The following is a 27561-nucleotide window of genomic DNA, read 5'->3' on the forward strand; positions in this document are numbered from 1 at the left end:
AAATCACAGTGTGCGATGTAAGTATCTCTCCTATCATCCAATAGTGCAGAATGAGTGCGAGAATACAGGCCAGAGCTGGGGAAGTGGGATAAAGCTCCAGAGCTGAGGAAACTCAGAGTCCCAGGACCACCCAGGTGAAGAGCTGCTTGTGCCAACGTCACAAACCTTTGTATGTATGTCACCAGTGTTTTATACTTATCGTGATGTTTCCTTCCCTGTTCCAGTGTGTGTCTGCTTAAGAGATTGAGTCTGTCTCCTATTTTATTTTCATGTTGCTTACTTGTTAATAGGAAAATGGTGACTGTGGTAATGAAAATAAAAATAAATTTATAAGTACATCTAAAATAGAATAATCCCTTTAGGAAGACACAAAACTAAAAAATTAGTAAACAAATTTTTCTACTGACTAATACTACATTGAGTTACATTCAACAAAACCATTATTCTTCATGTTCAGAGATGAAATATGTTTCCAACATTACTTACTGCGTCCAACTGTGTTTGAGTAGAATTTGGCAATGCTGATGTGGCTCTCCCTCTCTTTCCATAACATAGTAGTATTCTTTAATTGTAGGAAAAACTAATGTCACAAACTTAACACACATTTACATAGAATCTTCCCAAATGTACTCATATTTATGAAAGTGAAAATCTAGGATTTTGTCTGTTTCTTCCAGTGATCAAATTCTCACTGTACTTTTCTAATACAATAGAAACCGTGTCTTTGTCAATAGACCCTGGCAAACAGAAGATGCTTAACATACACATTTTTTAACTAAAAATGACAATTATCAATTTAAGGGACATTTCCTGAGTGCCTGTTTCATCTAGAACTATACTAATTGTTATGAGACATAAAGATGTGTAACACATATACAGATAAAAATTTTATTATTTGGTGAGAAGGAATCTCAGCTTAAATAAATGACATTAGATTTGAATCTCCTTCTGCCTTTGATATGTCCTGAAGTTTCCCCATATACCCTTATAGTGAGGATTTAACTGTTGTAACTGTTGTTATTGGCCAAGCCTGCACATTTGTTTTGTTTCTGAAGAGCCCCCCACAAGAACTTAGCCTAACTCTCAAGGGTAGAATGACCCTCTTTTCAGGCTGTCTGACAGCCATCCCTTCATTGGGGCCCAGAGATGATCAAGCAGGCATTCACCTCTCTTTGTGTTGTAACTGGCTGCACTCTATGATATGATGGTTCACAGGAGGAAGCTGGGGTGCCCTGCAACATCCATCTGGTAGGACTGTGAGGGCAGCGGTCAGCCCAGTGTGTCAGCACATGGGTGTGTTTGACCCATTCGCATACACACAGGAGAGTCCCCCAGCCTGATAATGCTCAGTTACCAAGGCCTGACCACTCCCTTAGGGATAGACAGTAATTCTCAACACTTTCAAAATTACTAAATTCATGCACACTCATGAGCATTTAAAAATGAGTGAATTAAAATTATATCCATGGTCTTAAGAGATGAAACTTGCGATTACTTGGGAACACATTGTCTGTTCCCCTGAAGCCTTACTGAAAGGCCTGTGTGGTGCAGAGGGGTTAAGTGATGTTCATTGTGTTGAAGTAACTGTTTAACTTGTGATTGTTGCACAGGTAGGAGCCTTTTGCTCTTGTTCATACACAGTGAAGAGTCATGTAATTACAGATGCCATTTACCCGGAATACAGGACTTGCCCTAAAGCCAGAAACTAGAATTGAGAAGAAAACACTAGAAGAGACACTAATGAGAAATCTGTGTCTCTTGTTTTTCATGATGTAGATGTAAAGATGTCTAAGAGGAAATCCAAATGCTGGTGTTGGGGTCGTTTCTTTCATGTGGACCATGTGGAACCTGGGGTGGAGGGGGTAGAACATGAAATAATGTCACATAAAATGTGTCAGTTCCTTCAAATAAGAAGGTAAATAGCTCGGGAGGCAGGTAGACTGAGAGTAAGAATGATTTACACCCTGGTGACCAAATAGCTGCACACATTGCAAGTCAGGCTGTTCTAAGGTCTGTGGAGCATTTAACATCCATCTGAGAGAAGAGTGAACTGAAGAATGAAGGAAGGTGAAGACCAGCAGGCTTTCACCTGAGTGTGAGGAGAGAACCAGTGCCCCCTGGCCACCAGTGTGGTGGGAGCAGCCACCCAAGTGGGACAGCCATGCAGCAGAGGTGAATTCAGTTGTAAGAGAGTCAGGACTGTGGAGTTAGACACCCTTCCCACTGGGCAGTTTCTGACAGAGCTGAGTCTCCCTGCTGCTGGGATTTTGTTGTTTGATCTTCAGATGACTAGAGACAGAGCAATACATGAACACAGATACATAAATTGTGTGACTGATTTCACTGAGCACTGTCAAATCTCAGAATTTACAGGAAGGATTCATGAATTCAAAATTAATTCACAGAAGCATTATATTACACAAACCTAATGAGATAATAAATAAAATACTTATACTCAAGGAAATAGAGTGCAGCTGTTTACAGGGAAACATTGCATAGAAATGTTTTGCAGTGAGACAGTTTCTGATATTTTCCAAAATGAAAGAAATACTGGCAAATAAACTAGCAACACTTTGATATATGTATTTAAATTCATGATACATATGAAAATGTACAGCAAAATGGTATAATTATATATACACATTATTAATACTGTTTATTTGTGTTTTTTTTTCAGGGCATTACCTCTTTAATCTTCATTATAAATAGAGCTTCATAATGTTTTTTTTTAAAAGTTTTCAAACTTCATGTCAAATGGTCTCATACAAGGTAAGGACCAACATAGTAAAACAATGGCCCATACTCTTAAACTTTAATCTTTAAAATGTTGGATTCTATGATTTTCTGAGTAAGAATAAAACAATAATATGAACTTGCTAATTAATAAGGTTTTGCTTACAAATCTATATTTTGCCTGAAAATAAACTACTAGATACTATCAACCATTTTCTTCAATACTAATGTTAATTTAGTGAAATAGATTTGACTCCATAAAAGGGAAGTCAGTTAAGCTGTTCTCAATGTTCACAAACATATAAATGTGTTATCCCAGGAGCGATTTATATTCCTTGCCAAATTTTATGCTTGCTGTTTTAAAAGAGGACATCAGAAATGTGACAGAAATCATGATAAAAGTATAAGTTATCAACATTAAGATACTGCTTACTGAGTATGACTCTTCCCTAAAGTAATCACACCCTTTTGAAGAAGTGTCCGTGCTTGAGGCTGAAGTGAAGAATGTATGAGAAAAGTGTGAGACAGCCATCAGAAGTAAGGAAGTGCTCAAAAACTAGGGAGATGTGTTAAAAAACAGAAGGGCAAGCTTGGTGTGTTTAAATCTAGGATAAGTAAGAATTAATAAATAAAAATAAGAAATAATTGTAATCCCTTGATTACAAAATTCATGAGTCTGTACTGATAGAAAGATGATAGTTGCAGACGTATAAAGATATACAGATGATTGACAGACAGGTAGGTAGATGATAGAGCCTTTCCTTACAAGGAAATCGATGACCAATAAATGTCACAGCAGTGATGGAGTAAGAACACCACGTTTTGCAATAATCATTACTGACAATGAAGCCAGGCAGAATAATGAACAGGCACCGAAATTAGTGCCTGAGAAGCTCTATGAGGAACAGAATATTACATAGTAACTTTAAGGGCTGCTCCAGAAATTGCATTAGGGAAAAAGATAGTGATTCTATAATGGAGATACTCGGGAGGCACCATGTTCACCAGGCGATCAGAGTGAGCGTCACCAGTGATGGAACAGTGAGCCTCATATGCCTACACATGAAGCACAATGGAAGATACTTAATTTCCCTGCAGAAAGTGAATAATCTGAATAAAACAATGAGGAGCTGCATGCAGTTCCAATTGTAGAACATTGTAGTGAAGAACTTCTCTACAATCTTCCAAGATTCACTGGTCACGAATGGCAAATGCAGACAGGGTAACTATTTCAGAGGAAAGGACGCTAGAGATGAATGGCATTAAATCTCACATGTCATTTTGGATTGGGTCCGGGGTGAGGGGAGTAGAGAGAGAATATTTTTTGACGTTACCAATTTTATTTTATCTGCTTCACAAATTGTGTCTTTTTTAAATTTTATTTATTTTTCTTTAGAGGGGAAGGGAAGGAGAGAGGGAGAGAAATATCAATGTATGGTTGCCTGTCATGCATCCCCAGCTGGGAACTGGCCCGCAACCTAGGCACGTGCCCTGACTGGGAATTGAACCGCGATACTCTGGTTCAAAGGCCCACACTCAGTCCACTGAGCTACACCAGCCAGGGCTTGAGAGAGAATATTATAAATTACAGAATCATGTCAATATCAAATTGCCTAATTTTGATAATTGTGGTTAGATTACTGAATCTCTTTCTTTTTGGTGGGGAAAAAAACATGATTTAAGGGTACATGGTATCATGTGTATTCATACCTTAATCTCAAGTGCTTCATAAAGAAGCAATACTCACATATAATAATATAGAGAAAAAGAATTATAAGCCAAATATGAAAAAAATATTAAAATTTGATAAATCGGGGTGTATGATTATATCGGAGTTCTCTGCATAATTCTTGACTGTTTTCTATAAGTTTAACTTTATTTCATAGGAAAATTAAAAACAGGTAACCAGTTTGGGGAGAAGGGGAAGCTTTCAAGGAGTGACAAAGATACAATCTTTCTCTGAGCTCACATTGAGATGAACTCCACCTTGTATTGATTCTCCAGCCCCCGCCTTTATCACAATTCAGTTCTTGACCAGGTCTCCATAAGGAATGCCAGGGAACCACTCATTGGTCACAGAGTTCGTGCTGCTGGGATTCCAGCTCAGCCCAGAAACAGAGGTTCTCCTCTTCTGGGTCTTCTCCCTGCTGTACACCTTCAGTCTGTTGGCAAATGGTACGATCTTTGCACTCATCTGTCTGGACCAGAGACTACAAACCCCCATGTACTTCTTCCTCTCCCACCTGGCCATCATTGACATCACCTATGCTTCCAACAATGTCCCCAAGATTCTGGCAAACTTAGTAACCCATAATAGAGCCATCTCCTTTGTCCCATGCATCATGCAGACATTTTTATATTTGGGTCTTGCTACTACAGAATGCCTGATTTTGGTGGCAATGTCCTACGATCGGTATGTGGCCATCTGCCACCCCCTCCAGTACACGGTCATCATGAGCTGGACTGTGTGCATGGTCCTGGCCACCACATCCTGGTTGTGTGCATTTGTCGTGGCTCTGATACACGTGCTTCTCCTTCAAAGGCTGCCTTTCTGCAGGTCTCGTGAAATAAACCAGCTCTTCTGTGAGATCCTGTCTGTCCTCAAGCTGGCCTGTGCTGACACCTGGCTCAACAAAATGGTCCTCTTTGCTGCTTCTATCTTGGTCTTAGTCGGGCCCCTCTGCTTGGTGCTGATCTCCTACATGCACATCCTCCGGGCCATCCTGAAGATAAAGTCTGTGGAGGGCCGCAAGAAGGCCTTCTCCACCTGCTCCTCCCACCTCTGCGTGGTCGGGCTCTTCTTTGGCTGTGCCATGGTGGTTTATATGGTACCTGACTCCACTCAACGAGGGGAGAAGAATAAAATTCTATCCCTATTTTACAGTCTCTTTAACCCAATGCTGAACCCCTTCATCTACAGCCTGAGGAATGCTCAGGTGAAGGACGCCTTGGGTAGAGTGCTACAGGTGAGTTCCAGGTGAAGGGAAAACTCAGAGAATCCTTCCTATTAGAAGTTTCATATACAAATAGTAGTTTTTCAATTCCAGCCCTGAAAATAGGGTGAATTTCCGTAAAAGACCATAGCTTTTAAAGTTAAAATGGGACAACTAAAATATTAGAATTTTTAGTCTTTCTTTTAAAAAGAAGTGAATTCTCATTTTCTCAAACCAGGAATATTACACAGACAGATATTAAATGTGAGAAAATTGTATCAACACACTTCTCTGTACTCAGATATTTGCCTTCCTATCACCTGGTGGTAGTTGGAAACAGCACAGTAAAAGTAATGCCCTATGATATTCCTTCTGAAGTGGACTGAAATTTTAATACACAAAATACTTCAGAGTTATATGAATGTGCCTCACCAGTTGTGTGGTGAATGCAATGACAGGTTAAAGAAACTCTAAATTCCTTGGTGAAATAATTTAGTAACAAAGGGGAAAATTTAGGGAAAGATGCAGTGCAAAAGAAACTATGTAAAAAATTCTAGAATATCTTCAAATTCAAGTGAAAGACATGTATCAGTAAATGTTTAAATGGTTCTACAGGTAAACGTTTTGAGCGTTACTCTAAGTTTACATTTATTCTTGGGTTATGATCATTTCTAACAGAGTAAGATTAAATCCCCTGTTGAAATTCTTGAAATTTCCCCCCCCCCCCCAATATTCTTGTAGCTTCTAAACCACTCAGCTGAAGATTGACTTGCAGTAGGAGCAAGCAGCACAAGACAACTGTGACAGAGCCCAGTGGGCAAAGGGGGAAAGGGATGTGGTGAGAGAAGTTAACCCTTCACCTTTCTCCCCCAGCGCCCCCCACCTCCTCCCTTGGACAGCTGTCAATGTGTTCTCTGTATCTATGGCTCTGTTTCTATTGTGTTTGCTAGTTATTGGTGTTCATTAGATTCTACATGTAAATGAGATCCTGTGGTGTTGATCTTTCTCTGACTGGCTTACTTCACTTAGCATAATGCTCTCCAGGTCCATTCATGCTGTCACGAAGGGTAAGATTTTCCTTCTTTTTTGTAGCCATGTAGTATTCCATGGTGTCATTTTACCATGGCTTCTTCATCCCCTCATCTGCTGGTGGACACTAGGACTGCTTCCAATGTGTGGCTATTGTAAACAACAGTGTAATGATCATTGGGGTGCATATATAGGGTGTGGCAGAAACGTAGTTGGTAGGGTAATGATATAAGTGTAATAATCTGTAGTTTTCATTGAGCATTTCACCCAAAATGTCATGTGGTATGCTTGACAGTGATACTGTTATGTTACAGAATTACATGTTTATGATTTTGTAATAAGAGTTTTTGTAATAAAAATTTTGTAATACTATTTGTGCCTGACCTTATGTTCTTTCAAATTAGTGTTGTAGTCTTGTTTGGATATATTCCCACAAATGAATTGGCTAGGTCATAAGACAGTTCCATGTTTAATTTTTTTGAGGAAACTCCGTACTGTTTTCCAGAGTGCCTGCATTCCCAGTCTGCCTTCCCGCCAACACTGCAGGAGGGTTCCCTTTTCTGCATGTCCTGGCCAGCACTTGTGGTTTGTTTATTTATTGATGATAGCCATTCTGACAGGTGTGAGGTGATTTACCCTGTGGTTTTCATTTGCATCTCTCTAACAGTTAGTGACATTGAGCATCTTCTCCTATGTCTATTGACCACTTCGGAGATGTGTGTACTCAGGTCCTTTGCCCAATTCTTAGTTGTAGTGCTTGTTTATAAGTGTTTAGCTGTCTGAGTTTTCTATAGATTTTGCATATTGTTAACACCTTATGAGATATATCTTTGGTGAGTATCTTCTCCCATTCAGTGGGTGGTCTTTTTGTTTTGTTGAAGGTTTCTTTTGTTGTGTAAACACCTTTCAGTTTGGTGGAGTTCCATTTGTTTAGTCTTTCTTTTGCTTCACTATCCTGAAGAGTTATACCAGCAAAAATATTTCTAGAAGAAATCCAATATGTTACTGCATGTTTTCTTCCAGGATTTTTATGGTTTCTGGTCTTCCAATTAAATGCCCCAGTTCTCTTTTCAAAAATCAGAGAAGCCTTGTCCAGGTGGCTTAGTTTGCTGGAGCCTCATCCTATGACCAAAAGGTCATGGATTGAGTTCCCACTCAAGGCACATACAAAGATTGCACGTTCAGCCCCAAGTCGAGGCGCATGTGAGAGGCAACCTATCAATGTTTCTCTCTCCCATGGATGTTTCTCTTCCTCTCTCTTTCCTCCTCCTTTCCCCTCTCTCTAAAACCAATAAACATGTCCTCAGGTAAGGATATAAAAATCTGAGAAATGCATAAAAATAACAATATGAGTCAAGGAAGTCAGCATCAGACAAAATGGAATTGAACTATTTTGAAGGGTATTTCTCAAAACTGTAGGAATAACTTCCCCTCACTCAGTCACAGCTCTCACAGTCAGAACCCAGGCACCTACAAACTGAAATGTCTGTATCTTGGACTCTGCTCAATAAGCCATAGTCAATTATTTATTCTCTGGTTTTTCAAGATGCAAAGAAAAACATCAAACTGTTGACCTTTAACACACAGTACTCAATAAATACATTTGGTAACAATTTATAATTATTTCCATCAACTATACACCTACCGTGACTGTCTGAATATCCATTCCTTCTTTAGTTGGATGTTTACCATATGGGTGAAAAAACAATGACTTAAAAACTGATTTTCAGATAATTTATTTTGGGAGTCATTTAAATTATCAGTTTGATGGTTGTTAATCATTCTGCTTTCAGATAGAAAGTATAATAAAAATTCTACAGGACCTTGCTTGAAACATAGGAGATATAAATGTAGGTTGAAATGAGAGCTGTGATGACAGGAAGTGCCCAATGCTGATGGACAACATACATACCTGAGAACGTTTATTGCAGTTAAGAGCTGGCTGTGTTGTGTATGTCTGTGTCCTTTGTGTATATTTGTGTTTTGTGTATGTGTATTTCTTGCTCTGATCACTTTTAGAAGTTACAGGAATATCACCTTAATAATGCAATATAAACATATTATTTTGAGATGATTCGCTTCCCAAGGTTATAGTTTGTTTGGTATCATAAACATTAATATTTCATTACTTATTGTCTTAAAATTGGTATTTTTATACTTGATGGTCAGATGATATCAAACTTGGAAAACTGTGTCCTAAACTACTGTTTTCACAGGGTCAGTTGGCTACTAGTTTTGTCACCTGTGGGTCGTTTTCAGGTTTTCTGAAGATCACCTGTAACATCAAACAAACAGGGAAGTAGACAGGTGCCAATATTTATGGATTGCCCAGTATGCACCAGTCTTCTCACATGATCAGAAGCCATTTTTGGTGTTTCCGAATGTGTTTCTCATCAGCGGGGAAATGTAGAGTAAGAGCACAGGTGGATTTGTTCCAAAATTTAATTAACTGTTCAGTTTTCCAGAGTTCAGGTCGTGATCCCAGAAAGTCAGGAATCGCACAGTGAGGAATGAATTAGTTGTAAACTGCATCCTTTATTGATATGAGATTTCCAAAATAACCCTTTGACTCCATTACATAGAGTATGAGAGTGCAGCAGAGTACAAATAAATATGACAAAGTCGTAGGTAGCAGATCCTCTCCTGGTCCCAGAAGAGGCATGAAGCTTTGAGTGGAAGCCACCTTGGAGAGGGTTCTTTCCTCCCCTCCCTAGGAAGGCTGGACTCCAAATCTCCCCACTTCAGGGTATAGATTAGAGGGTACCTCCAATGCTTTGTGTCCTGGAAAACCCTCCCTCAGCCAGATTCTAATAAGCCCCATGGGGACACCTTGACCATATTTTGGAGTCCCCAGGCCACCCCCTGCTGACTCCTAAATCTGCTATGTACATCATCTCCACATCATGAGTTGTCACTTGGACTCGGGGTTTTTTTTGGGTGCTTTCAGGCCATCTCTGCTGCAAGTCATGGGAACAAGATTATGAAGGAGAGAAGCCTAAATATCGAGGTTAATGCCAGGAGCTTACTCATTATCACACTGATTCTGCTTTCTTTTGGGTTCACCTGGACCAGGTTTGGGGAACAGGGCAGTGCTGGGATGCTCAACATCCAAACAGTTATGCCAGATGCACAGAGTGGTGATGTCACACGTTTGCTCAAACAGCCTTGCGTTTGGAAGTTTACCAGGTGAGATGTAAGCTTGCAGTCCTGGGTGGCCTTCACTGGGACTCATTTTGGTCACGTGACAGGATGATAAATTGAATCAGTTGTTGCTTACTGGGCAGAATTCTCGCTAGGTGGCAGTAACTTTCGACTCCTATTTTTTAGGTTGCTTCTACTGCACAGGCTCTTTTTGGGGAAGAGGTTTCCAGGAACCACTCTCCACGTGGCCACTGAACCATGTATTGTTCAATTGTCAGATGGCTGATCACAGTGTAACTGTGCACCTTGACGATCACATGCTACAAAACGACCCTGCTTTAATGGAACACAGGAACCAGCTAGGGTGCTGGGCACAGGTACATATTTATTTGTGTGGGTAGAAAGTATTTGAACAGAGCAGAAGAAGACGATGGAGTACTTGGGAATAAAAGGCAGACTTCACAGGGTAGGTTCGAACTCCCTGGGAAGGGGCCCTGTGTGGCAGGAGGCAGTTTCCAGGAGGCCCTGTGGTGTACCCAGACTAAGTTACACTGAGGTAGGACTACCACTTCTCTAGCAATACTATGGGGAACCCATGTTTTGTGGGGTGACAAAACATGCCTTGCAACTGCACTCATGCCATTGATATACAACAAAAATAACAAGCATGGTAAATTGTCCCCAAACACAGAACCAAAGAGCTTTGGAAGAGACAGTTGGCTCTCCTGACATCATTGGACAATCTGAGTTTCATTTTGATGAGGAGGAACAGTCTGTACAAAAAGATCTGTTCCCGGGAATGAGCAGAGTACAAAGATCCAACAGCCTCATGCAAGTACGTCATTTGGAATACGGATGTGGATGGTCAAAAGTATCCAGAGATTGGATTAAGTCCACCTCAGAGAGTAGCACCTGTGGTGAATGCAGCCTGAGGAAGGTGGTAATTTAGCAATCTGCTCATTTCTGTGCCTGAGTGTTCTGCACAGGTTGCTACCAGGTAGAAATAACACAACTCAAAGGGGAGCAGGTACCAATCAAGTTAGCACAAAACTATGAAGATGTAAGTCATGGATTTATATAGAACGTAGCTGTCACTCTGAGTTATCATAAGGCCACAGTGGCTCCTTTAGGTGTGGGACACAGCGATGCCTGGGCCATGGTTCTTATGCTAAATAAACCATCACTGAGTCTGTTGTGTATATGCCGCCTAAACCAAGATGCTCAGGAGGTCCCCACATTTTGCTGTAGAACCTCCACAGGCCAGGTTGGGGGACGGGACAACCAACTGTTCACTCAGGTAAGTTTATGAACATTGGAAATGAAAATACTTTGAAACATTCTAATTTTGTCCCTGAGAGTGAGGCATGGGAATGGAAATTGTGTTCTTCTGAGATGGGATTCAGAGTTGCCGGGACAGTTTGGGATGGAAGTTCTGGAGTCAGGTGTGCTGGTAACTAAAACAATGGATTAGTGGGCATCTTCCTAAGGACCAATGCAGGAGGTAAGGAGTGGGGACAGGGTACAGTGGGTAAGATGCAGCAGGCAGGTGGGATTCTGAAAAAGGCCTCCAAAGACACCCACCCCTTGGTCACCTAGTCCAGGCCTGGTCAGGGGACTACTCAGATGGGATGTTGCCCACCCACTGATCCTAAACCAGGGGGGCTGTGGTGGTGGGATGAACCCAGTCAGGGGAGCCTCCTGAGAGCAGAGGTCCCCCTGGCCCCTGGCAGAGGAGGAAGACACAGGGGCAAGTGAAGAGTGAAGGTGGAGGGGCCACAGGCAAGACCACAGATTGGGGGGCACACCCGGCCTGAACCTTAATCTCCACCTGCAAGTCCTGTGCCAAAAATACAGCTCAGCCCACCAGGCCTCCGGACTTCTAGAGCCGAGAGACATATGACACATGGTGCAGGTGAGAGCCCCATCACACGTTTGTGTTCATCTGCTGCAGGGACAGGAAACTGAATCATGGTTGATGTCTGGTAGGACTCACTTGCTCCCAGCTCTAACCCTTTCATACGGGTCATCTGTCACTTCATGCAGGAGCCCCTTGAACCCTGAAATATCGCTAAGGACCCAAAGATACTTTATTTATGTGAGCATGTGTGTTGGTGTGTGCGTCACACAGAAATGACCTAATAACCTAAAGAATGAATTTTGATGATACCTATCTTCTATAGAACATGAAAATAATGAATAGGGCAGCTGCGTTTTACATTTCTGAAAAACATTTAGGTGTTGGTTGAGCAGAGAACAGCTGGGTTGACATCTTCTGCGTTCTCTCTGCAGCCTCACTGAGTGTCACATTGCCTCCAGAAAGCCCCACTGTGCACTCCCCAGAGAGTGAGGGTGAAGAAGGCAGTGTCTGAGCATTATTGTGGAAACACTTCATACCCGGCAGAGACTTGGAAAGGTTCTCAGACATTCCCTGTGCTCCCCGCGCCATACTCAGAGTACTCATATGACAGTGTATTCAGACTTGGAGCTGCACATCTGTAAAGTGAAAATTATGATCAGACTGAACTATGTGGTCACTGTAAGGTATTTGGCACATTTTCTGAAACATAGAAAGGACTCAGTAATTGTTGCACATAGATGTTATAATCCTTCCTCATCTCTACCTATGAGCCCTGAGTGCAGATGGCAACACATCCTGGCTTGGGGGGCCTGTCCTATCTCAGGGTCACCCTAACAGGTTCCACAAAATCCCACCCTCAATACAGATGTAGAGAAGCAAGCATTCATAACACTAATTTTTTGAAGCATGTAGCTGCCGTCATTCATTGTGTCTGTCTCAGGGACAAAGCCCCTGATCTCTGCAAGTTCATGTAGAAACAGCACAGGGNGATACAGCTGTCACTCCGAGTTATCCTTGGGCCACAGTGGCTCCTTTAGGTGTGGGACACAGCGATGCCTGGGCCATGGTTCTTATGCTAAATAAACCATCACTGAGTCTGTTGTGTATATGCCCCCTAAACCAAGATGCTCAGGAAGTCCCCGCATTTTGCTATAGAACCTCCACAGGCCAGGTTGGGGGACGGGACAACCAACTGTTCACTCAGGTAAGTTTATGAACATTCAAAATGAAAAGACTTTGAAACATTCTAATTTTGTCCCTGAGAGTGAGGCATGGGAATGGAAATTGTGTGCTTCTGAGGTGGGATTCAGAGTTACTGGGGCAGTTTGGGATGGAAGTTCTGGAGTCAGGTGTGCTGGTAACTAAAACAATGGATTAGTGGGCATCTTCCTAAGGACCAATGCAGAAGGTAAGGAGTGGGGACAGGGTACAGTGGGTAAGATGCAGCAGGCAGGTGGGATTCTGAAAAAGGCCTCCAAAGACACCCACCCCTTGGTCACCTAGTCCAGGCCTGGTCAGGGGACTACTCAGATGGGATGTTGCCCACCCACTGATCCTAAACCAGGGGGGCTGTGGTGGTGGGATGAACCCAGTCAGGGGAGCCTCCTGAGAGCAGAGGTCCCCCTGGGCCCTGACAGAGGAGGAAGTCACAGGGGCAAGTGAAGAGTGAAGGTGGAGGGGCCACAGGCAAGACCACAGATTGGGGGGCACACCCAGACTGAACCTTAATCTCCACCTGCAAGTCCTGTGCCAAAAATACAACTCAGCCCACCAGACCTCCAGACTTCTGGACCCGAGGGACAATATGACACACGGTGCAGCTGAGAGCCCCATCACACGTTTGTGTTCATCTGCTGCAGGGACAGGAAACTGAATCATGGTTGATGTCTGGTAGGACTCACTTGCTCCCAGCTCTGGCCCTTTCAGACGGGTCATCTGTCACTTCATGCAGGAGCCCCTTGAACCCTGAAATATCACTAAGGACCCAAAGATACTTTATTTATGTGAGCATGTGTGTTGGTGTGTGTGTCACACAGAAATGACCTAATAACCTAAAGAATGAATTTTGATGATACCGATCTTGTATAGAACATGAAAATAATGAATAGGGCAGCTGCGTTTTACAGTTCTGAAAAACATTTAAGTGTTGGTTGAGCAGAGAACAGCTGGGTTGACATCTTCTGCGTTCTCTCTGCAGCCTCACTGAGTGTCACATTGCCTCCAGAAAGCCCCACTGTGCACTCCCGAGAGAGTGAGGATGAAGAAGGCAGTGTCTGAGCATTATTGTGGAAACACTTCATACCTGGCAGACACTTGAAAAGGTTCTCAGACATTCCCTGTGGTCCCTGTGCCATACTCAGAGTACTCATATGACAGTGTATTCAGACTTGGAGCTGCACATCTGTAAAGTGAAAATTATGATCAGACTGAACTATGTGGTCACTGTAAGGTATTTGGCACATTTTCTGAAACATAAACAGGACTCAGTAATTGTTGCACATGGATGTTATAATCCTTCCTCATCTCTACCTATGAGCCCTGAGTGCAGATGGCAACACACCATAGCTTGGGGGGCCTCTCCTATCTCAGGGTCACCCTAACAGGTTCCACAAAATCCCACCATGTGGCTGCCGTCATTCATTGTGTCTGTCTCAGGGAAAAAGCCCCTGATCCCTGCAAGTTCATGTAGAAATAGCACAGGGCTAACAGCAGCCCTGCCTGGTCCCAGCTCTCTCCCCCCAGGGACACTCAGACTCCATCTTTGCTGGCCTCCACAGAGGGAATTCAGAGAGTTTTCCTTTTCCTGTAGGGAGAAGATAACTAGGCAAAATATCTTAAGGTCCTTGTGGGAATCTGAACTCTCAGGAGAAACTCCAGAAGGTGTTTAGTTCATCTGATTCTCAAATGGGAGTTATGCCCCTGGGCTCCTCTGCAGTACCCACTGCAGCCCCTCCAGTGTCTGGGTCTCCACCTGCAGAAGCTGCAGAGGGGCAGGCTGCTGCCCTTGTTCACAGGTGCATCTCTCTCCTCCATGGGGTTTATTCCAGGTCAGAGTAGGTGCTAATGAGAAAATCTGACACAGACGAGACTGTTTTATTCTGGGAAGTCAAGTTCAGTGTGGGGAGTGGAGGCCAGACAAGAAACACCAGCCAACACCACTGTGCCTGTGTGCACGAGACTGGCTCTGCTGGGTCCTTTTTCCTCCTGACTCCAACAGGGCACTGCAGGTCAGTGGAATTGGTGCCTAGATTTCTTCCTTCCCCACCTCAGGGACTGTCTGCCTCTTGTGCTGTGCGCAGGGCCCTGACAACCCTAAAAACTTGTCACACTCTCCTCCCAATGTGCTTGTGTAGTGCTGGTCAGAGCCAGCACACTGTCTCAGCCAGGGCTTTATAGCCAGGCTTTCTGTCTGAGTAAGGCTCTGAGGAGCCAGATTATGGGTGGTCTGTGTTACCTGGTCTGAATGACGAGAGTGATGTCCAGCGCAAGTTCTCTGCCTGGAAGAGAATCTTCCAGGAAGCATGACTGAATTCATTTCTTTGCTGAAACCAGATAAAATGTAAGTCTACTATACAATTACTCCTTTCCTGACCACCCCAGGTGATCAGCTCATGGTCATAATTGTCAGATTAGAAATCACAGTATATGATGTAAATATCTCTCCTATTATCCAAAGGACAGTATGAATGTGAGACTCCTGGCCAGAGCTGGGGAAGTGGAACAAAGCTCCAGAGCTGAAGAAAGTCGGAATCACAGGACCACCCAGGTGAAAAGCTGCTTGTGCCGACCTTGCGAACCTTTGTATGTATGTCACTAGTGTTTTATTCTCACCATGATGTTTTCTTCCCTGTCCCAGGGTGCATTTGCTTAAGAGACTTAATCTGTCTCCTATTTTCATGTTGCTCTTTTAATAGGAAAATAATAACTGTGGTCATGACAATAAAAATAAGATAATAAGTGCATCTAAAATAAAACAATCCATTTATGGACACGGCAAACAAAAATGTTAGTAAATAAATGTTTCTACTGACTAATAATACATTGAGTTACATTCAACAAAATCATTATTCTTCATGTTCAGAGATGAAATGTTTCAGACATTACTTACTGTGTCCTGCTGTGTTTGAGTAGAATTTGGCAATACTGAGGTGGCTCTCCCTCTCTTTCCATAACATAGCAGCATTCTTTAATGGTAGAAAAAATTAATGTCGCCAAGTTTACGCACAATTACATAGAAACTTCCCAAATGTACTCATGTTTATGAAAGTGAAAATCTAGGATTTTGTCTGTCTCTTCCAGTGATCAAATTCTCACTGTACTTTTCTCATAAAATAGAGACCATGTCTTGGTCCCAAGACCCTGGCAAACAGAAGATGCTTAACATACACATTTTTTAACTAAAACTGGCAATCATCTATCTAACACACATTTCCTGAGTGTCTGTATCATCTAGAACTGTACTAATTGTTATGAGACATAAAGATGTGTAAGACATATAAAGATAAAAAGTTCACTATTTGGTGAAAGTGAATTTCAGCTTAAATAAGTGGCATTTGATTTGAATCTCCTTCTGTCTTTGATATGTCCTGAAGTTTCCCCATATACCCTTACAGTGAGGATTTAACTGTTGGAACTGTTGTTCTTGGCCAAGCCTGTACATTTATATTGTTTCTGAATTGCCTCCCACAAGAACCTAGCCTAACTTTCAAGAATAGAAAGACCCTTTTTCAGGCTGTGTGACAGCCAGCCTTTCATTGGGGCCCAGAGATGATCCAGCAGGCAGCCACCTCTTTATGTTGTAACTGGACTCACCCTACCATGGCATGGTTCATATGAGGAAAGTGTGGTGCCCTGCAACACCCATTGGGGTAAAACAGTCATGGCAGTGATCAGCCCAGCGTGTCAGCGCATGGCTGTGTTTGACCCAGTTGCATACCCACCTGAGCTTCCACCAGCGAGAATGCTCTGTTACTGAGACCTCACTGCCCTCTGAGGGATAGACAGTACTTCACAGTAGTTTTAAAATTACCAAATTCACCCACATTCATAAGCCTTACACAATGTGTGAATTAAAATTATATCCATGCTCTTAAGAGATGAAACTCGACATTATTTGGGCATGCACTGTCCACGCCCCTGAAGACTCACTGTAAGGTCTTGTATAGTGCAGTGGCATCCTCTGTAGGCAGCGGGGTTAAGTGATGTTCATTGTATTAAAGTAACTGTTTAACTTATAATTGCTGCACAGGTAGGAGCCTTCTCCTTTTGTTCATGCACAGTGAAGAGTCATGTAATCACAGGTGCCATTCCCCTAGAAAACAGTAGTTTCTCTCAAGCCAGAAACTGGAATTGAGAAGAAAACAGTAGAAAAGACACTAATGAGAAATCCGTGGCTCTTGTTCTTCATAACTTAGACCTCTAGGAGGAAATTCAAATGCTGGTGTTGGGGTCGTTCCTTTCACGTGGACCATGTGGAACCTGGGATGGAGGAGGTAGAACATGAAATAATGTCACATAAAATGTGTCAGTTCCTTCAAATAAGAGGGTAAATAGCTCAGGTGGCAGGTCAAAGAAGAATAAGGGGGATTTTCAGCCTAGTGACCAAATAGCTGCACACATTGTAAGTCAGGCTGTTCTAAGGTCTGGGGAGCATTTATCATCCATCTGAGAGAAGAGTGAATTGAAGAATGAAGGAAGGTGAAGATCAGCAGGCTTTCACCTGAGTGTGAGGAGAGAACCAGCGTCCCCTGGCCACCAGTGTGGTCGGAGCAGCCAGCCAAGTGGGACAACCCCACAGCAGAGGTGCATTCAGGAGAAAGGGAGTCAGGATTGTGGAGTTAGACACCCTTCCCACTGGGCAGTTTCTGACAGAGCTGAGTCTCCCTGCTGCTGGGATTTTGTACTTTGATCTTTACATAACTAGAGACAGAGCAATACGTGAACTCAGATACCTAAATTGTGTGACTGGTTTCACTGAGCACTGTCAAATCTCAGAAGTTACTAGAAGAATTCATGAGTTGAAAATTTACTCACTGAAGCATTATATTCCACAAACCTAATGACACAATTGATAAAATGCTTATACTCAAGGAAATGCTGTGCAGCTGTTCACAGCATGTTGCATAGAAATGTTTTGACATGAGAAATAGTTTCTGATATGTTTCTAAATGAAATAAATTGGTAAACTAGCAACATTGGTTGATATATGTATTTAAATTCATAATACCTATGAAAATGTACAGTAAAATGGTATTACTGTACTTATACATTTTAATAATGCACATTTGTTTTTTTAGGGAATTATATCTTTAGTCTTAAGTAGAGTTTCATCACATTTTTCTAAGAAAGTTTTGAAACTTGATGTCAAATGCTCATGCAAGGTAAGAACCACCATAGTCACATAATAACTCATATTCTTAAATTGTAAACCTTTAACATGTTTGACTCTGTGATTTTCTGAGTAGGAATGAAACAATAATATGAACTTCATAATTAATAAGGTGTTCATAACCAATATATTTTGCCTAAAAATAAGCTACTAAACAATATCAAGACCATTTTCTTCAATGCTAATGTTAACTTAGTGAAATAGATTTGACTCCAAAAAAGGGAAGTCAGTGAAGCTGTTTTCAATGTTCAGAAACATGAGCATGTGTTATCCCAGGAATAATTTCTATCCCTTACCAAATTGTATGCTTGCTGTTTAAAAAGAGGACAACACAATGTGACAAAAGTCATGATGAAAATATGAATTATGAGATTAAGATACCTTTTTATGAACATGATTCCTCCCTAAAATAATCAGACCCTCTGGGGGAAGTGCCTGTGCCCATGGCTAAAGTGGGGAATGTATGAGAAAAGTGTGAAACAGCCATCAGAAGTAGGGAAGTGCTCAAAAACTATGGAGACATGTTAGAAGACAAAAGGGCAAGCTTGGTGGGTTTAAATCTAGAATAAGTAAGAATGAACTAATAAAAAGAAGAATAATTATAATTTCTTGATTATAAAATTCATGCATCCATTCTAATAGGAAGATAACAGATGCAGGCATATAAAGATACATAGATGATTAATAGATGGGTATGTTGAGGATAGAGCCTTTCTCTATGAGAAAATTGACAACCAACATGTCACAGCAGTGATGGAGTAAGAACACCACGTTTCGCAATAATCACTACTGACAATGAAGTCAGGCAGGATAATGAACAGGCACTGAAATTAGTGCCTGAGAAGCTCTATGAGGAACAGAATATTATATAGTAACTTTAATGGCTGCTCCAGAAATTGCATTAAAGAAAAAGATAACTATTTCACCATGGAGATACTCAGGAGGCACCATGTTCACCAGGCGATTTGAGTGAGTGTCACCAGTGATGGAACAGTGAACCTCATGCACCTGCCCATGAAGCACAATGGAAGATACTTAATTTCCCTGCAGAACCTGAATAATCTGAATAAAACAATGAGGAGCTGCATGCAGTTCCAATTGTAGAACATTGTAGTGAAGAACTTCTCTACAATCTTCCAAGACTCAGCGGTCATGAACGGTAAAGGCAGACACGTTAACTATTTCAGATGAAAGAAGACTAAAGATGAATGGCATTAAATCTCACATGTCATTTTGGATTGGGTCCTGAGTGAGGGGAGTAGAGAGAGGATATTATAGATTAAAGAATCATGTCAATACCAAATTGCCTCATTTTTATCATTGTGGTTGGAAGAAAGAGAAATTTAAAGGTAATAGGGTATCACGTCTATTCCTACTTTATTCTCAAGTGCTTCAGAAAAAAGCAACACTCATATATAATATATAGAAAAAAAGAATTATAAGGCAAATATAAAATAAATACAACAATTTGTTAAATCTGGGCATATAGTTATATTGGAGTTCTTTGCATAATTCTTGACTGTTTTCTTTTTTTTTATTTTTTTATCTAATTATTTTTCAAGTACAGTTTTCTGTCTATTACTCCCATCCCATCCCACCCCCCCATCCTCCCCCCTCCCTCCCATTTCCACCCTTCTCAGTTGTTGTCCATGTATCCTTTATATAGGTTCCTCTAAATCCCTCCCTTATTTCCCCTGAAATTCCCTCCCCTCTCCCCTCTGGTCACTGTCAGCCTGTTCTCTATTTCAGTGTCTTTGGTTATATTTTGCTTGCTTGTTTGTTTTGTTGTTTAGCTTCCTGTTAGAGGTGAGATCATATGGTATTTGTCCTTCAACACCTGGCTTATTTCACTCAGCATAATGCTTTCCAGTTCCATCCATGTTGTTGCAAAAGGTAGGAGCTCCTTCTTTCTTTCTGCNCTGCTGGCATTTTGAAGTTTGATCTTTAGATGACTAGAGACAGAGCAATATGTGGACACAGATACCTAAATTGTGTGACTGATTTCACTGAGCACTGTCAAATCTCAGAAGTTACTAGAAGAATTCATGAGTTGAAAATTTACTCACAGAAGCATTATATCGCACAAACCTAATGACACAATGAATAAAAAGCTTATACTCAAGGAAATGGTGTGCAGCTGTTCACAGCATGTTGCATAGAAATATTTTGACATGAGAAATAGTTTCTGATGTGTTTCTAAATGAAATAAATAGGTAAACTAGCAACATTGGTTGGTATATGTATTTAAATTCATAATGCCTATGAAAATGTACAGTAAAATGGTATTACTGTACTTACACATTTTAATAATGCACACTTGTTTTTTTAGGGAATTACATCTTTAGTCTTAAGTAGAGTTTCATCACATTTTTCTAAGAAAGTTTTGAAACTTGATGTCAAATGCTCATGCAAGGTAAGAACCACCATAGTCACATAATAACTCATATTCTTAAATTGTAAACCTTTAACATGTTTGACTCTGTGGTTTTCTGAGTAGGAATAAACCAATAATATGAACTTGGTAATTACTAAGGTGTTCATTACCAATATATATTTTGCCTAAAAATAAGCTACTAAGCAATATCAAGACCATTTTCTTCAATGCTAATGTTAGCTTAGTGAAATAGATTTGACTCCAAAAAAGGGAAGTCAGTGAAGCTGTTTTCAATGTTCAGAAACATGAGCATGTGTTATCCCAGGAGTAATTTCTATCCCTTACCAAATTGTATGCTTGCTGTTTTAAAAGAGGACAACACAAATGTGACAAAAGTCATGATGAAAATATGAATTATTGAGATTAAGATACCTTTTTATGAACATGATTCCTCGTAAAATACTCAGACCCTCTGGGGGTAGTGCCTGTGCACATGGTTAAAGTGGGGAATGTATGAGAAAAGTGTGGAATAGCCATCAGAAGTAAGGAAGTGCTCAAAAACTATGGAGATATGTTAGAAGACAAAAGGATAAGCTTGGTGGGCTTAAATCTAGAATAAGTAAGAATGAACAAATAGAAGAATTATAATTTCTTGATTACAAAATTCATGCATCCATTCTAATAGAAAGATAACAGATGCAGGCATATAAAGATACATAGATGATTAATAGATGGGTATGTTGAGGATAGAGCCTTTCTCTATGAGAAAATTGACAATCAACATGTGACAGCAGTGATGGAGTAAGAACACCACGTTTCGCAATAATCATTACTGACAATGAAGTCAGGCAGGATAATGACAGGCACTGAAATTAGTGCCTGAGAAACTCTATGAGGAACAGAATATTATATAGTAACTTTAATGGATGCTCCAGAAATTGCATCAGGGAAAAAGATAATGATTCTATAATGGAGATACTCCAGAGGCACCATATTCACCAGGCGATCTGAGTGAGTGTCACCAGTGATGGAACAGTGAGCCTCATGCACCTGCCCATGAAGCACAATGGAAGATACTTAATTTCCCTGCAGAACCTGAATAATCTGATTAAAACAATGAGGAGCTGCATGCAGTTCCAATTGTAGAACATTGTAGTGAAGAACTTCTCTACAATCTTCCAAGACTCAGCGGTCATGAACGGTAAAGGCAGACACGTTAACTATTTCAGATGAAAGAAGACTAAAGATGAATGACATTAAATCTCACATGTCATTTTGGATTGGGTCCTGAGTGAGGGGAGTAGAGAGAGTATATTATAGATTAAAGAATCATGTCAATACCAAATTGCTCATTTTTATCATTGTGGTTGGAAGAAAGAGAAATTTAAAGGTAAAAGGGTATCACGTCTATTCCTACTTTATTCTCAAGTGCTTCAGAAAAAAGCAACACTCATATATAATATATAGAAAAAAAGAATTATAAGTCAAATATATAATAAATACAACAATTTGTTAGATCTGGGCATATAGTTATATTGGAGTTCTTTGCATAATTCTTGACTGTATTCTATAAGTTTACATTTATTTCATAGGAAAGTTAAAAACAGGTAACCAGTTTGGGGGAGAAGGGGAAGTTTTCAAGGACTGACAAGGATACAATCTTTCTCTGAGCTCCCGTTGAGATTAACTCCACTTTGTTTTGATTCTCCAGCCCTGACCTTTATCACAATTCAGTTCTTGACCAGCTGTCTTTAAGAAATGGGGGTGAACCGGTCATGGGTCACGGAATTCGTGCTGCTGGGATTCCAGCTCAGCCCAGAGATGGAAGTTCTCCTCTTCTGGGTCTTCTCCCTGCTCTACGCCTTCAGTCTGTTGGCAAATGACATGATCTTTGCTCTCATCTGTCTGGACCAGAGACTACACACCCCCATGTACTTCTTCCTCTCCCACCTGGCCATCATTGACATGTCCTTTGCTTCCAACACTGTCCCCAAGATGCTGGCAAACATAGTGACCCAGAACAGAGCCATCTCCTTTGTCCCATGCATCATGCAGACATATTTGTATATAGGATTGGGCTACACAGAGTGTCTGATTTTGGTGACAATGTCCTATGATAGGTACGTGGCCATCTGCCACCCTCTCCACTACAAGTTCATCATGAGCTGGACTGTGTGCACAGTTCTGTCCAGCATGTGCTGGTCTTGCTCATTTGTCCTGTCTCTAGTACACGTGCTTCTCCTTCTAAGGCTGCCATTCTGTGGGCCTCGGGAAGTAAACCACTTCTTCTGTGAGATCCTGTCTGTCCTCAAGCTGGCCTGTGCTGACACCTGGCTCAACAAAGTCATCATCTTCGCTGCTACTGTCTTGGTCTTACTCGGACCCCTCTGCTTGGTGCTGGTCTCCTACATGCACATACTCAGGTCCATCCTGAAGATAAAATCTGGGGAGGGCCGCAAGAAGGCCTTCTCCACCTGCTCCTCCCACCTCTGTGTGGTCGGGCTCTTCTTTGGCATAGCCATGGTGGTTTATATAGTACCTGACTCCAGTCAAGAAGGGGACAAGACTAAAATTCTATTCCTCTTTTATAGTCTCTTTAACCCCATGCTGAACCCCCTCATCTACAGCCTGAGGAATGCTCAGGTGAAGGACGCCTTTTGTAGGATGATACAGGTGAGGTCCAGGTGAGGGGGAATCTCAGAAAGTTCTCCCAATTACAAGTTTCATGTACAAATAGGAATTGTTCATCTTCTAGCTCTGACAATAGGATAAATTTCCATAAAAGAGCATAGCTTTTAAAGTTCAAATGGGACAACTACATTATTGGAATGTATAGTCTTCCCTTTTAAAAAAAGTGAATTCTCATTTTCTGAAGCCAGGAATATTCTGGGGACAAGAAATTAAATGTGAGAATGTTGTATCAACCCTGTTCTTTGGCTTATGTACCTCAACATTTGATTTCTTATCACCGTGTGGTAGTTGGACACAGCACAGTAAAAGTAATACTTTATGAGAGACCTTCTGAAGTGGACTAAAATTTTAATACACAAAATACTTCAGAGTTATATGAATGTGCCTCAACAGTTGTGTGGTGCATTCAACGAAAGGTTAAGGAAACTCTAAATTCCTTGGTGAAATGACTTAGTAGCAAAGGGGAAAGTTTAGGGGAAGGTGTGGTGCAACAAGACCTACTTAAAAAATCCTAAACTATCTTGAAGTTCAAATGAAGGAAATGTACCAGTAAATGTTTAAAGAGCATTACTAGAGGTAATGTCCTAGAGGTAAATGTTTAGAGCATTACTCAAACCTTACATTTATTCTTGGGTTATGATCATTTCTAAAAAAGTAAGATTAAATCCTCTATTGAAGTTCTTGAAATTTTTCCTGCCAATATCCTTGTAGTGTCTGAACCACTCAGCTGAAGATTGGCTTGCGGTAGAAGCAAGCAGCACAAGACAACTGTGACAGAGCTGAGTGGGCAAGGGGGCAGAGGGATGTGGTGGGAGAGGATGGTGGGGAAGTTAACCCTTCACCTTTCTCCCCCAGCCCACGACCCCCACTTTCTGACAGCTGTCAGTGGGTTCTCTGTACCTATGAGTCTGTTTCTATTTTGTTTGCTTGCTTATTGTGTTCATTAGATTCCACATGTAAATGAGATACTGTGGTACTTCTCTTTCTCTGACTGGCTTGCTTAGCATAATGCTCTCCAGGCCCATTCATGCTGTCGCAGAGGGTAAGATTTTCTTTATTTGTGGCTGTGTAGTATTCCATGGTGTAAATGTACCATGTCCTTTTTACCCCTCATCTACTGATGGACACTGGGCTGCTTCCAGTGTTTGGCTATTGTAAACAACACTGGAATGATCACCGGGTGGCATATACAGGTTCTGGCAGAAGTGTGGTTGGTAGGGTAATGATATATGCATGTCATAATCTATTGTTTTAACTTGAGCATTTCACCTAAGATGTCATGTGGTATGCTTGAGTATGATATTGTTATGTTATAGAATTACATGCTTATGATTTTGTGTAAGAGTTTTGTAATAAAAATTGTGTAATACTGTTTGTGCCTGACCTTATATTCTTTCAGATTAGTGCTGTAGTCTTGTTTGGGTATATTCCCAGAAGTGGATTGGCTAGGTCATAAGGCAGTTCCACGTTTAGTCATTTGAGGAAACTCCATACTGCTTTCCACACTGCCTGCATTCCCAGTCTGCATTCCTGCCAACACTGCAGGAGGGTTCCCTTTTCTCCACATCCTAGCCAGCTCTTGTTCTTTGTTAATTTATTGAAGATAGCCATTCTGACAGGTGCGAGGTGATTTACCCTGTGGTTTTCATTTGCATCTCCCTAAGAGTTAGTGACATTGAGCATCTTTTCTTATGTCTATTGGCTATCTGTCGGTCCTCTTTGGAGAAGTGTGTATTCAGGGACTTTGCCCATTTTTTTATTGGAGTGCTTGTTTATTGGTGTTCAGCTTTCTGAGTTCTTTATAGATATTGGACACTGTTAACACTTCATAAGATATGTCTGTGGTGAATTTTATCTTCCATTCAGTGGCTGGTCTTTTTGTTTTGGTGATAGTTTCTCTTGCTATGCAAACACTTTTCAGTTTGCTAGAGTTCCATATGTCTAGTCTTTCTTTTGCTGCTCCTTGACTGAAGAGCTATACCGGCAACAATATTTCTAGAATAAATTCAAAGATTTTACTGGCTGTTTTCTTCTAGGATGTTTATGGTTTCTGGTATTCCAATTAAATGCCCCACTTCTCTTTTTAAAAACCTGAGAAGCCCTGTCCAGGTGGCTCAGTTGGCTGGAGCATCATCCCATGGACCAAAAGATCATGGATTGTGTTCCCACTCAAGGCGCATACAAAGATTTTAGGTTCATTGCCAAGTCACGGTGCATGGGAGAGGCAACCGATCAATGTTTCTCTCTCCCATGGATGTTTCTCTTCCTCTCTCTTTCTGCCCCTCCTTTCCCCTCTTTCTAAAATAAATAAACATGTCCTCAGGCGAGGATACTAAAACCTGAGAAATGCATAAAATCACAATATGATTCAAACAACCCAGTATCAGAGAAAATGTCATTGAACGATTTTGAAGGGTATTTCTCAAAACTGTAGGAATAACTTCCCCTCACTCGGTCACACCTCTCATAGTCAGAACCCAGGCAGCTACAAACTGAAAAGTCTGTTAATCGGGCTCTGATCAATAAGCCATAGTCAATTCTTTATTCTTTCATTTTTCAACATGCAAAGGGAAGCATCAAACTGTCAACCTTTTAACACACAGTACTCCATAAATACATTTGATAACAATTTAGATTTATTTCCATTGATTATACACCTACTGTGACTTTCTGAATATTAATTAATTCTTCAGTTGGATATTCACCACATTGGTGAAAAAACAATGACTTGAAAACTGATTTTCAGGTAATTTCATTTGACAGTCATTTATTTTATCAGTGGGTTGGTTTTTACTCATTCTGCTTTCAGATGGAAAGGATTATTAAATTCTAGACGACTTTCCTTGAAGCATAGGAAACTGCCTGACCTTCAGTTTTTTTCCCTTCTGAGGTGGTTGGGTCCAAATGCAGGTGCTAAATAGGTTGCCTTCTTTTATTTTATCTCCTTGGTGGAGGAACCATTCTCACTGTTTACAACCTTGGGGCAAACTGCTGAACCAGTAACTATCAAAGGGCAGAACTTGGCATTGGGTCTCAGAGAAACAATTTGGGCTGTGTACGGTCCCAAGGAAGTATTGAGCCTTGAGCTGTGAATTATGTAGATGTGCAGACTGTTTACATGTTCTCCAGTGTCTTTCACCAGCACTTGCACCCTGGATAGTCCAAGTCTCTGTCATTTCCCTCACAAGAATGCGAATTTTGGCACAGGACATTGTACCAGAGGCTTTAGGTGACTAGTATAGTGTGGCTGGCTCTTCTGCCTTGGTGGCAGATGGACTTTTACTGATTCCTTCTACTTCTCAAACACAGTGGTTGGGGATGCATCTCACATACCTAGGTGCCCTCTGAGGGTATTGCCATAAAGTGTACCTTGTAACCCTCTTTGAGGTGAGAGTGGCCATTTGCTTCCAGGGTCTTTCTCTATCTCACACTGAGAGTGAACAGGAGACTTGATCAGAAGAGTAAGTGTGTGTGCCCTTCACATAGGGAGTAGTGATTACTCAGTGCAACTCTCTTTTTCTCTGCTAAAATAATCTTTAATATGAAAGATGTAAGCAAATATTTAACAAAATGATAAAGTGATCAGTTATTTTATTTTCACTCAATGAGCTATTTATACAGCCATTAAAATGATGACTCTATAAATTTTACACATACATAGAAAAGAGTAATTCTAAGATTTAAAAGGAAAATGTGAACCAAGTATTACCGGTGTTCTGTAACTGCAATTATGGTACATACACACAGTAAATAGTGAAATCTACAACATACAATAGTATAGTGTTGTTTGTCAGTTGGTAGGATGATGATCATAACTTCTACACATTGTGTTTCTAGATGGCATATCACTATGTTTACACCTGAAATAATCTAACCTGTACTAGCCTATACACCAAATATGGCGAAATGAAAATAAATGTGAAAATAAAAAATACAAATAAGTTCACCTTCTAAAGTCTGTAAGATATAAGAAAAAGTCTCATATTTCTTCTCTGTCTTTATTTCAAATATTATAGCCTAAAAGGTGATTTTGAAAAGTCACCCAACTTTTACTTAGCACCTGTGGCAGCAGAGCTCACTGAATATGAAGATCAGATGAGTTCTTATGAGAACAGCTACCATATTTGTCGGTCCCTCATCCAGTGCTGTGCACTACACATCGATAACACTTAACATGCAAAGTCTCATCCAGCCATCTTAACCAGTCCAGGAACAATGTCCCATTACCAGTCTGTTTTATGTGTGCACCTACCAGAAAGTAGCAAATGTCCAATTTTTACTGAGTCACTTTCACTGCCAAGACCTCCTTCCCTCTGGTCATCCACCCTTTCTGAGAAGCACACCTTCTCCTCTGTGTCTGTGCTGTCAGTGTGGTGTAGACTGGACCTCAGAGGGAAGGTCTGTNAGTGTGGCT

General features: G+C 41.0%; 2 protein-coding genes across 2 annotated transcripts; both read left to right on the top strand.

Annotated features, from left to right (window-relative positions):
- The first annotated feature begins 4784 nt into the window (after positions 1 to 4784).
- LOC118976069 (olfactory receptor 2A2-like) lies at positions 4785 to 5714 on the top strand. Its single transcript, XM_037030345.1, has one exon. The coding sequence runs from the start codon at positions 4785 to 4787 to the stop codon at positions 5712 to 5714; it is 930 nt and encodes a 309-aa protein (XP_036886240.1).
- A 16500-nt stretch (positions 5715 to 22214) lies between these two features.
- On the top strand, positions 22215 to 23238 carry LOC118976079 (olfactory receptor 2A2-like). Its single transcript, XM_037030350.1, has one exon. It carries the CDS (start codon positions 22215 to 22217, stop codon positions 23142 to 23144), a length of 930 nt encoding a protein of 309 aa, XP_036886245.1. The 3' UTR covers positions 23145 to 23238.
- The last annotated feature ends 4323 nt before the right edge of the window (positions 23239 to 27561 follow it).

This window comes from Sturnira hondurensis, unplaced genomic scaffold, assembly GCF_014824575.4.
Source record: "Sturnira hondurensis isolate 20B ecotype Veracruz unplaced genomic scaffold, ASM1482457v3 Scaffold0001547, whole genome shotgun sequence".
NCBI lineage: Eukaryota > Metazoa > Chordata > Mammalia > Chiroptera > Phyllostomidae > Sturnira > Sturnira hondurensis.